At 53.9% G+C, this 11330-nt stretch overlaps 1 protein-coding gene across 2 annotated transcripts; it reads right to left on the bottom strand.

The window, feature by feature from the left end:
• Positions 1-252: 252 nt before the first annotated feature.
• KLF11 (KLF transcription factor 11) lies at positions 253-7421 on the bottom strand. 2 transcript variants are annotated; one of them, XM_047746286.1, is made up of 5 exons: positions 7212-7421; positions 5934-6043; positions 5151-5420; positions 3002-3965; positions 253-1043 (listed from the first exon to the last, which is right to left on the bottom strand). In XM_047746286.1, exons 2-5 carry the CDS (start codon positions 5934-5936, stop codon positions 766-768), a joined length of 1515 nt encoding a protein of 504 aa, XP_047602242.1. In that variant the 5' UTR covers positions 5937-6043; positions 7212-7421; the 3' UTR covers positions 253-765. The 2 variants fall into 2 exon arrangements, with proteins under 2 accessions (XP_047602242.1, XP_047602241.1); XM_047746285.1 differs by lacking the exon at positions 5934-6043.
• Between the last annotated feature and the right edge of the window lie 3909 nt (positions 7422-11330).

The following is an 11330-nucleotide window of genomic DNA, read 5'->3' as shown; positions in this document are numbered from 1 at the left end:
CCCCCTGGGGTACATTCTTTACAAGTCACACCATGGACACAGGTAAATGACTAGACCTACTTAACCAAAACTTTAATTCTTTAGGCTCCAGCCTTAAAGGAATCGTTGCCTGGAATTTCTCTTGAAAATGCTATGAAAAAGCTAAACTCAAGTTCTTCCCCTCCTTCCCCCCTCATTTAAGAATCCCCTATTCAACCAATTCTGGTTCTAAAAAATTCGTAGATCTAAAAGGCCTGATGACAGACTCGTGGTTTTGTTTTGTTTTTTTCTGTGGCTGAATAATGTGCCAAATTTACCAAAAGTAGAGTTATTACGAAAACCATTGTTGAACACTGAAAAGAAGACTGTAAAATCACTTATCTAGAAATTGGTGGTTGGAACACCAACAATATAAATATTGTAATAAAAAACAGTATAAAAATTAGTACCCTGTCTCAGTTCTACAAAACATGAATAGAAAGGTTGTAAAAATCCAGATTTTGTAAACCTTATTGCCGAAATGTCGGTTTGAATGCTGGTGATTCAGATGATCCAATTTTCTTCCATTTCCTCAAAAAAAAAAAAAAAAAAAAACTTCTGAAACTACAAAAGAGATTGAACAGGGTCCCAACCAAAAAAGGAAAAGTTTAACATACTTTCATCAGAACCAGCTCCCCGCTTTCTCCTGCAACCCCCCCCCCCCCATTTTGGGGGGGAGAGAAAACCATCAGTTCCAATCCTGAAAAACGCCTCCTCCAGCTGCCGGGCAGCTCCCCGGCCGAGCTCTCAGGCGGAGGCCGGCACGGCCCCCGGGGCCCCCGGCTTCTCGGCCGAGGCGAGCGCGCTGAGCCGGCCCACCTCCGCCTGCCAGCCCGGGGCCTTCCGGGTGGTCACGTGGCGCCGGGCGTGCTTGGTCAGGTGGTCGCTGCGCATGAAGCGCCGCTCGCACGCGGGGCACGCGAACTTCTTCTCCCCGGTGTGAGTTCGCCGGTGGCGGGACAGTTCGTCGGATCGAGCAAATTTTTTATCACAGCCGTCCCAGTTACAGTTAAAAGGCTTCTCTCCTAAGAGGGGAGAAAACACACGTTCAAGGAAACGTACACACTCGGCAGCTTCCGGAGCTGGGGAACGAACTCATGACGTTTTTAAGTTTTGTTCATCAAACTCTGAGAAAGTCGCATCCTGTAATCGCGGCACCGAGCTGTCCGGACGTCAAGAAACCCTCCACTTCTTGTTGCCGCGCCTGAGATGTAGGTAAGGGCCCAAAGATGTCAAGCTAATCTCACATTTACGAATTTTCTTTTTCTTAAAGATTTACCCATTTGAAAGCGAGTGCGCGCGTGCGTGTGTGCAGGTGTGTGCGCGAGCGTGTGCACGAGCGTGCAGCGGGGAGGGGTAGAGAGTCTCAAGCAGATTCTGCGTTGAGCGTTAAGTCTGACGCGGGGCTTGATCCCACAGCCCCAAGATCACGACCGGAGCTGAAACCAAGAGCTCGGTGCCCAATGGACTACACCACCAGGGCTCTTCTCAAAAGGTATTTTTAAATAAAAATAAATCTCTCGTTGTTATAGCTTGCGGTAGGGGGGAAGATTCTTGAAAGGAATAATTTCCTGCCTCAAGTGGAGCCCCTTAGGGACGCCTGGGTGGCTTAGTCACTTTTTAATAGAGATTATTAGACTCTATTAGATTAGAGATTAGACTCTTTTTTTTTTTTAAGATTTTATTTATTTGTTTATTTTTCTTATATTATTTATTATCTATTTATTTACTTATTTTTATTTATTTATTTATTTGGCAGATCACAAGTAGGCAGAGAGGCAGGCAGGTAGAGAGGGGGAAGCAGGCTCCCCGCTGAGCAGAGAGCCCGATGCGGGTCTCCATCCCAGGACCCTGAGATCATGACCTGAGCCGAAGGCAGCGGCTTAACCCACTGAGCCCCCCAGGTGTCCCACTAGACTCTTGTTTCATTGGCTGAGTGGGAGGCGGCACCATTAGAGCTCTAATGAGCTCCAAGCCCCGCACCGATCTGAAGTGCATTTTGGAGGACAACACAACAGGGACTCACTGCTGTCCTACAGGCCGTTAGACATTCTGGTGGAAGGGGGGGTTCCACGACCAGGTTCATGACACACGTCTTTACTACAGACTGTGTGACCTGCTACTGTGCTTACAACTCACGTGTGTGTGTCAGCCTCTGACAGGTGAGTTTCACAGACTCCTTAACCACAGGAGCCTCGAACAAGAGAGCCGCGGACATCTGAAATATGCTAACGCGACCTATGAAGGCCGACGGTCTACCAGACCTCGGTCAAACCCGGAGCCGCCAGCCCCCTGGAGCTGCAGAAACGTAAACTTAACGAAAATGAAAAAGTCACTTCCTTAGTCACACTGTCCACATTCCAGCTGGTGGCTACCTTAACTGGACAGGGAATATTTCTCTCATCACCAAAAATTCTCTCGGAGCAGGCTGACGAGATAATAAAGGTATTACTGAGTCACAGTTTCTTGGATGACTTCTCCTTCTGACTTAGAAACGATACATTCCCAACATAAGAACACCGCATCCCCTTCAAGTTCGCACATTTTTGAATTCAAACTTTTCCATGCTTTAGAGCCCTTTCCCCATAGTGAACCAAAGTAAGTTACACTGATGTTTCTTGAATATGAAATGCACGTTTTCTAAAATGCAGAAAGACTGAGGAATCTACCGCAACATAAACAAAAGGGGCAACATGAGCATCACCCTAAAAACCTATCAAAGGGACCACAATCCTAGAACTACACCACATTTTACCTACTGGGATGAACTGATGGCATGTTCTAGAAAAACCAATAATGGCTGCACTAATGTTAATCCCAATCCCTATAAGACTCTGAAGGCTTTTCGGAACCAAAGAAAAACAGCCAGCCCTCCGCCTTCTCCGGGGGATCTCATGTTTCCCTCCCACCCCAGGAAGGCTCAGCGTGTGGTTCTTCACCACAGGCTCTGGAGCTCTAACGTCCCACCAGCCTTCAAACTCACCTGTGTGGGTGCGAAGATGAGCCTTGAGGTGGGAACTTTTGAAGTAGGTTTTCCGGCAACCTGGGAAGTTGCAAACATAATTTCTCCTTCGGGAAAAGTCTACCTGAGGGGCACAGTTTTGACCGGAGGCAATGAACACTGGGGCAGGGGCGAGGGGCAAGAACTTGCTATTCCCCACAGCCACGACACTGGACACCGAGGTGGCAGGCTGGGGGAGGGCCGCCTGGGGTAGGACCAGCATCACAGCTCCCTGAGGCACAGGCGGTCCCACGAACACAGGCTGGGGCACTGCAGCAGCATGGGGAAGGATGGGTTTGACAGTCCCTGCAGACACTTGGGGAGGAGGTTTCAGAAAAGCTGAGAACATGCCACTCTGTCCAGTCACAGGGATCATTTGGCAAAAGACAGGGGAACTGGGGACAGGGACAGAAACCAGAGGGGTTGCTTTCCTTGGCAAGTCACTTTCATAATTCTTTGGTGAGCAGGTTTGAATTGCGACAGGCCACCCTGTCTGCTGGCCTTTGTCAGCGGGGACCAGGCCAACAGACTTGTGCAAGCAAGGCTGACACGACACTGAGTTAGTGTTCAGTAGACTGTCTGTGAGCTGTGTCCCCAGCGAAGCTTCAGGATGTCCCAGAAACTGTGCTGCTCCTTCTCTGTTGACAGAAAGTTGGCATTCTGGAATCTGGGCAGTAGGCATCTGACCAGAAGCAGGGCTCTCCCCTGTGTGGCGGATGACACTTGTCACCATGGGCCTGCAGGGGTTACTGGAGGCTGGCTCCAGTGACTCTGTCTTCAGATCCGGAAGGCCCCTCTCCGCCTTCCTGCTCAGCACTTTGGCTGCCCCAGCAGAAGCTGGGGTGATGGTCTTGACCATGCATGCTTTGGAATCAGTTACTTGGGAAGGAACAGGTGTCCCCGTCGATGGCTCCACAAGATCAGGGCTCTGAGGAGGAGTCATGCACTTAAAAAAAAAAAAAATGTGAAAAGGTTGTTGTGGTTAAATTTTAAAAGGACTTACTTTGATCACCGTGCCCTTCATGCCTTTTAAAAATTATGTAGGAAAGACTCGTCTGCGCCTGCTCACGACGGCACCCAGTGGATTTCCAGACCACATGAAGGACTGCACCTTCTAGGCTTCTCCCCATTTCCTGTTCGCTCCCAAACCAAACCACTTGCTTAATTTTAAGAATCAGTTCCACCCCTGGGCTTCCACAGCTACTGAAACGAGCAACTGAAGTACAAGAACCCCAAATGAGGAAGCAAATTTATATTCAAAATGAGAACTTTTCACAATAGTTTTTGATTCTCAAACCTTATTTTTTATTTATTTATTTTTTTAAAATCCCAGTGCTAATCATTTAACACAACTTACGCAGTGCCTACCGGATGCTAGGTAAAAACCCGTCAGAATGATTCTCCAAAGGCCATGCTCTAACCAGCGGCTCTAACCAAGCCTCTCCTGGCTCCCACTTACTGTCAGCCTCCCTGTGAGAGAGCTCAGTGCCAAGTAAGTCTGCCAGGAGCTTCTGGCCCACTATTGGCACAACTCTCCCCCCTGCCCACAAGTCCCTTCTCATCCCTCTCCCCAAGCCCGCTTTCCACACTCTCCTTCCAGGGCAAGCCTCCAGCCCAAGATAATCAGATTCTAATTTTCGCATCTGTTAGCCCGTTCTCAATTTCTCCAAGCGGAGAAGCAATCTCTCCCAACGCTTCTGTAGCTCTGGCAAGTTAAGAGGACAAAAACACAAACCGGGCTTGACTGCACTCAGCTCGCACAGGTTAAGAAGTGAGGTTCTACAGCGAGGAAGAGGCCAGGATTGCCACCCGGCTAATGACGGCTGATGCCGAAGCACGGGCCACTTCTAGCTGTCACCCATGTTTCCTGATCCCATGCTGAGTCACCTGGGGGAAGCCAAGCTCCCACCCTACAGTTCCCCAGGGAAGCGAGTACATTTCACTTTCGCACATCACTCTGTAGCTTTCCCCCTATGAACATTTTAGCACTGGGGCTGCAAGCTATGATCTATTAATGGAAAGAACGTATTTTTGAGAAGTAGAAGTTTTCACCCTCAGGACCCACGTCTTCAGCACATTCATCTAACACACTCTAGTCACTACACAAAATGCTCTTCTCCCCATTTCTTACCAGAGTCGATAAAGAGTCGAAGTCCTTTGGTAGCTCAGGCGTGGCTGTGTCCACATGCACAGTGCTGGTGACGTCCCCAGGGTCAGAGACAGGTGTGAGGGGTCTTATCTTTAACAGGTCACCTTTCTGGGATCTTTGACCCCAGGAGCTCATGCAAACAAGAGCCTCAACTGCTTCGATGTCATTCTGCTCCAAGATACTGCATGTAGACCTTTCACTATCATGCCTTTTCCTCTCCAGGATTGACTCACAGATGTCCATGATGTCCACCTAAAGGCGACACAACACAAAGGCTTCTCAGTCCAGGGGAGACAGGCAGGGTAACCCTGATGGGCACGTGGGTACGTACACCAAGCGCCTGCACTATGCACGTGACACACACACACGAAGCTCAACACACAACATGCTCTGTATTCTAGGAAAACACGTCAACAGAACACGGACGACAATTTCACTTTTAAGCCAGCGTTCTGAAGAGTGACTATGACTGGACATGGCTGGCAAGCAGTTTCCATGGAAAACCCTGACTCTTAAGAAAAGTTAAGTTCGTGTTTTCCTTCAGCAATGATCATTTAAGACTTTAATCCCGGAGGTATGAGCCAAAGTGGCCAGTGTGACACTGTCCAGCTGGGAGGAGAAACGGACACCAGCTCCAAGCCTTCAGCTGGCTGAGAGGACACATGGCTCTTCAGAGTTGGCAAAGCTGGCAGAAAAGCGTCCCTACAGATGCATTTTTGGCAACTCTGAGGCACTCAGCACAGCCTTCTCAAGTCAGGGCATTACCATGGCAGAACTTTCCAGTGGCTCAACTTTATCAGCGCCAAGAAGGGGGAGCCCATGCTGGCTGAGCCTTGTTCCTTACTTAGGAACAGTCACTCCTCACTGCCACAGGGCTAGCAAGGAGATAAGAAGAAGAATTTTAAAAATCTAGCACAGCCCAAGAGACAGTTGTCCTTCCTGTTGTGTCAAAGCATCCTTTTTCAGCAGGGGTGGGAGGGGTGGAAAGAGAAGTGATTGGAATCAAATGATGTCCTCCCAAAGACCCTTTACATCTATAAAGATCTGTTTCCATTTGGCTTGCCCCAGCGAACATCAAATCCCTCCATCCCCACCAGGTCCCTCTGCAGTGCAGTGCACGCTGGTAAAGTGCCCGCCTTTGCACGTGTGGGCACTTTAAAGTGCCACTGTGGCCCCACAGCGGCCTCAGAACCCTGAGGTCACAGATATGGGGCTGTCGCCTCCTCCCTGGACCACCATGGGCAGGTCTGGAGGCACACAGGGCTCCCACACCTCTCTCTCAGGCACTCAGGGCGCGGCAGTCTCGAGGACAGAAGTCCTAGGTCTAGCCAGCCAGCTCACTCCCGGGGCCCTCAGGCCCAACACCAGAGGGCTATGACTAAGAAGAGTGCCCCACCTGGCCCCAGGACACCCCCCCCCCCCCCCCGCGCTTGCGCCTTCCCGCCAACTTTACCCCGCCCCTGCCCCAACACACCACCTTTCCGGTTTTGCCCCGCCCCCTCCATAAAACTTGCTCCGCCCCCTATATAAAGCCTTCCTCCCAGCTCTGCCCCACCCCCTGCTCCCCCTGTCTCTCCAGCTTGGCCCCGCCTCCTGCCTCCACCCATCGCCTTTTGGCTTTCCCGCCAGCTTTGCCCCGCCCCCCGCAGCGCCTTCCCGCCAGCTTTTGCCCCGCCCCCTCTCCCTCTCCACCGCCCGCTCGCCGCACCCCCGCCGCCCGCGTGTCGCGTTCCCGCCAGCCGTGCTCCGCCCAACGGCCGCCTCCTCACACGGCCTGGTGACGTCATGGCTGGAAATAGCCCCGCGCCGGGAGCCGGCGGCCGCTGCGGAAACGCCAGACAAAGCTACGCGTAGGGCGGCGCGGGGCACACGCCCCCGGCCGGCCGGACGCGTCCCCTGCCCCTCCCAACTCTGGGGCCCGCTCTGGCCCCGCACCGCGCGGCCGCCACAAAGCCCCGTGCATTTCTGCCCTCCTCCGCGCCCGAGCCCCGCACAGGCGGCACGTCCCCGCCTCGCCCCTCGCTCATATGGGCGTCCACTCACCGCACGCGCGTCGCCCGGGCCCGCGGAGTCCGGAGTGTGCATGGTGCCGGCAGCCCAGAGGCAACAAAGCAGCCGCGGGGCGGGAGCTCGGCGCACGGCTGCAGCCGCACGTGCGCCGCGGGAGGCGGCGACCCGGAGCCCCTGCAGCCGGCAGGAGCCTCCGCCCGCCCGCGCCGCTCTGCCCCGGCGCGGCCCTCGCGGTGCGGGAGGGGCGGGGCGGCCGCGGAGGGAGCGGCCGTGGGGGCGTGGCGCGAAGGCAAACCAAAATACACCGCGCCCCGCCGGGGCGGGGCCAGGTGCCCGCCAGCCAATCCGCGCCCGAGCTTTACGCTGCCGGCCAATGGGCGCCGCGGGGAGCCGCGTGATCGGAGCCTGGCCGCGGCGTGATCTGGCAGGGCGGGATGCGGCACGTGTTTTGGTGGGAGTGAGGGGCGGGGCCTGAGGCCCTGGAAAGTAGGGGAAAGGTCCTGGCCGCAGCGGCGGGTGCTGCTGGAGGAAAGGGCGGTGCAGATGGAGCAGGGGGGGGCGATGGGGGGGGGGGGAGGGATGTCCCCGGGCTGGGGAGCGGGGTCGCACTTAAAGGGGTCCCTCTCGCGACCTGCCCAAGCGCAGGTCCCCATGGAGTGAATTCGTCCGGTAGAGGGAACCCCCAGCAGGTTCTGCTCGCTTGTTTTTTGTTTTTATTTTTGTTTTTCAATTTACCTCTGGTTGGCTCCTAGGAGTGCATCCCTGATGGAAAGCTGGTTGGCTGCAGGTGATGTTTCTGCATCCATGGCTCCTTTCTGCAGTCTCCCAGGGCCCAATCTTCTAGACGCGGGGCTGCCTTTGACCTCTCTTCCCAGGCAGCCCTGGGCCCCATTTTCCACTCTTTTAAGGGGAGTAGGGTGAATCAAGATCTGAAAGGCGCCTGGTAACACCCTCCCATTCTTCCCAACTCCGTGGAAGCATCACCCCCTCCAGGAAGTCCTCTGGCTTGAATGAGTGGTATATGCACTGGCATCTTTCTTCCCTGCATACTTGGGTTGCCCCTGTCTCTGGGTGTGGTTTACCCTCTTCTGCAGCTCTAAGTTCTTGAAGATCAGGGACCAGGCTGTGTTTATGTGTACCACTCCAGCCTGCCGCTCAGCGTGGGACAATGCCGCATCCACCCACAGGGCCCACGGTGGCCGAGCTGTGATACGGGTGGGCGCAGCTGAGGGTCAGAGGCCACGGTGAGGCGTCCTCCGCCCTAAAAGCGAACTGCAGGACTAGGTAAAGGATCCATGCCTGCGCTGTGGGGGCTCTGCTCTGGGCAAGAGGAGCCCTGGGCCCAAGGGACAGGCCACAAGAGCATATAGGGTCTCTTGGTAAGGCAGCAGGGGAGGCCCCGGGGTCAGGATACTGCTTCTCCTCATAGTTCTGCTCGGTTGGGTGGACAGGGGTAAGCAAACCAACTACTCTCCATTTCTTCTTCAGTTCCACCCCGGCACCTTTTAGGATCTGTTGCTTTTCTGTTTCTTTAGTTATTTGTTAATTGTCTCCCCTCCCTAGGTTGGCAGCTTGTCCCAGTCACTGCGAAACAACACCCCCGCTCACTGCAGGAACTCGGTAGCCATTGGTTGAATGGATGAATGAAGGCAAAACACCTACTGCCCCTCCTTCCCAACTTGGACATCCTGCTGACACCTCTAATTCTGTGTCCTTGAGACTGAATTCACGGTCTGCCCAAATCTGCATTTCTCATCTCTGGGCAGGGCATCACCGGATACCCTGAGACTTCACCCAGAGAGGGGAGTCACCAGGGAACCTTCCCTTTCCTGCACGTGGTTCCTTTTGCCAATTACTTCATGCCCTTCTTCTTCCTAAATCTCTCGCAGACCACTAGCTTCCCTCATCACCCACTCGTGCCCGGCCCAGGCCACCGTCCTCTGTCCCCTGCGTTGTTTGCCACTGCCTCCCAGCAGGTGTCCCTGCCTCCAGCCTCACTGCCTATCATCCGCCCTTCATCTCACTGCTAGAATGATCTTCTGGAAGGAGATACGGTACCAAACCAGTGTGTCAACTCTCAGCTGGGAGCCAAGTAGCTACAGGACTGAACCTCGCTCCTTAGGCAAGAGTCTGTGATGTTGCATGACAAGCCTGGCCCAGAGCTTCCTACGTGGCGCCAACCAATTCCCTGAGTCCCTTTGGTTCTGGCCGTCCTGCCCCCACTGCCCCAGTACAGAGCTCTGTGCACCAGCCCCTGCCTCTCAACAACATCGGGCCCAGTCGCTCCATCCTGCTTTGCACAGGGTGTGCCTTCTGCGTGAACACGGCACCCCCTCTCCACTTTGGCTCTGTACTCCTCAGGGATGCCCTCCCTGAATCCCACATGGCAGGACAGCTCAGTAGAAGGCTAAGGGCAGGGCTTGGGAGTCAGACTTGGATGCAAAACCCAGCCAGGCCAGTGTGGCCCCATCACGTGGCCGGCCGTGTCTCTGTTGAATATGAGATGGCAGCTGCTGGCCATGAGGACCGCACATGAGCTTCTCCCGCATCAGACTCTGTGCTTGCCCCCGGGCGGCGGGAATACGGGGGAATTTGGACGGCAGGCCGGCTCAGGGCTCTTCAAGCATGAGAACCTAGCCTTCCTTTGTCTAGCCCAGGTTAGGGACAGACACACAGGTCTTGGGTTCTGCTGGCCTCTCCTTTTTTCCCCCTCCCCGCTACCCAGATCCTGCCTCTCCAGGAAGCTGCCCACGGGGCTGTGCTTGCCGCCACCCCCGGGTGCTGGTCCCGCGGGGACCCAGAGGCGTAGTGCCGTGCTTGTGAATTAAAACCGCTCCAACTCATTCGCTCTGAAGCACTGAGGCCCTCAGACAGTGTGGACAGACTGATGTGGACATGACAACTGCCCCTGAGCGGACCACCACCACCTTCCAGTGTGACCTTCCAGCCAGTCTGTCTGTGCAAACATGCCCTTACCCAGTGGATAGTGTTCTGTGCGCCTTTGGAGCCCAGGTTGCTGATTTCACAACACCTTTTAGAGCGTGTCACCTCCCTGTTCGCAGAGATGGGCCTTGTGCTTTGGAAGGGTTAAGAGAAGCTCCGTTGTATGAATGTGTCATGACTTACTTTACTCCTGGTTAAAGCAGCGGGGTGTTCAGGCTCTTAACTTGCCAGGACGAGATTCCAAGCATTGTCTGCCCACGAGCAAGGACACCTACAGGGTCACCTCCCACGAATGGGGTTGCTGGGTCAGCTGCCTTTGCATTTCTTTTCTATCATTTTTCCTTTTGGTAAACGTCAGTGAAGCACCGGACAGATCCAGGAAACGTGGAAACATACAGGTACCGCTCACTGAATCTGTACAAGGCACACGCTTGATGTCACTGGCACCCGGAAGGAGAAACAGAACAGCAGTTGTGTCCTCGGAGTCCCACCCCACCCACCCTGAGCCCAGCCAGGAAGACCCCAGTCGTGGCTTTTGAGACCAGAGGAGACTTCTGCATGTACTGACACCTGTACCCGGAGAATCTTACAGTTCTCTTCGGGGTCGAGCATGTAGTCACTTGTAGCCGAATTAATTCATTCTCGCTGCAGAACACGCTGTGAGGCATTGGCCCAGTCATCAGCGGACCGACATCAGGATTGTTCCAACCCAGGGTTACCACGAACGCAGATGCTTTGACGCTTCTTATATGTAAGTACATGCATTTTAAATTTAGAAAGATTGCCACGTTTTCCTCCAAGCGTGAACTTGTGCCGAGTTATCCCACCAACGAGGGACTGCAAAGCCAGTCCCCTCTTTCTTTACTAATGCCAGGCCTTCTCAAGTTTTCTGACCTTTACCCAGCTGAGTGGAAAAAATGAGAATTCATATTATATTGCATTTCTCTGATGGAGTTTCCTTCAGAGTTTTTCGTGTGTTTGAAAGCCATCTTTTCTTTTTTTTGAACTTTGGAAGGAATTTTTTTTTTTCAAGGGTTTTATTTATTTGAGAGAGCGAGCGGGCATGCTCAAGCAGGGGGAGCAGCAGACAGAGAGAGAAGCAGCGTCCTTGCTGAGCAGGGAGCCTGAGCGGGGTTCGATCCCAGGACCCCGGGATCATGACCTGAGCAGAAGGCAGCCTCTTAATCGACTGAGCCACCCAGATGCCCT

Source organism: Lutra lutra, chromosome 9, assembly GCF_902655055.1.
Source record: "Lutra lutra chromosome 9, mLutLut1.2, whole genome shotgun sequence".
Lineage (NCBI taxonomy): Eukaryota > Metazoa > Chordata > Mammalia > Carnivora > Mustelidae > Lutra > Lutra lutra.
Note: the sequence above shows the minus strand (reverse complement) of the source record. Positions and strands in the feature narration are given on the sequence as shown.

Bases quoted from the DNA above. Each gene is read 5' to 3' on its own strand.
- KLF11 (XM_047746285.1), bottom strand. From the start codon at position 7,253: ATGCACACTCCGGACTCCGCGGGCCCGGGCGACGCGCGTGCG. The intron at 5,421-7,211 runs GTGAGTGGACGC...TGTCGCCTTTAG, and splicing joins GCCCGGGCGACGCGCGTGCG to GTGGACATCATGGACATCTG. The intron at 1,044-3,001 runs GTGAGTTTGAAG...CTCCCCTCTTAG, and splicing joins TCATCTTCGCACCCACACAG to GAGAGAAGCCTTTTAACTGT.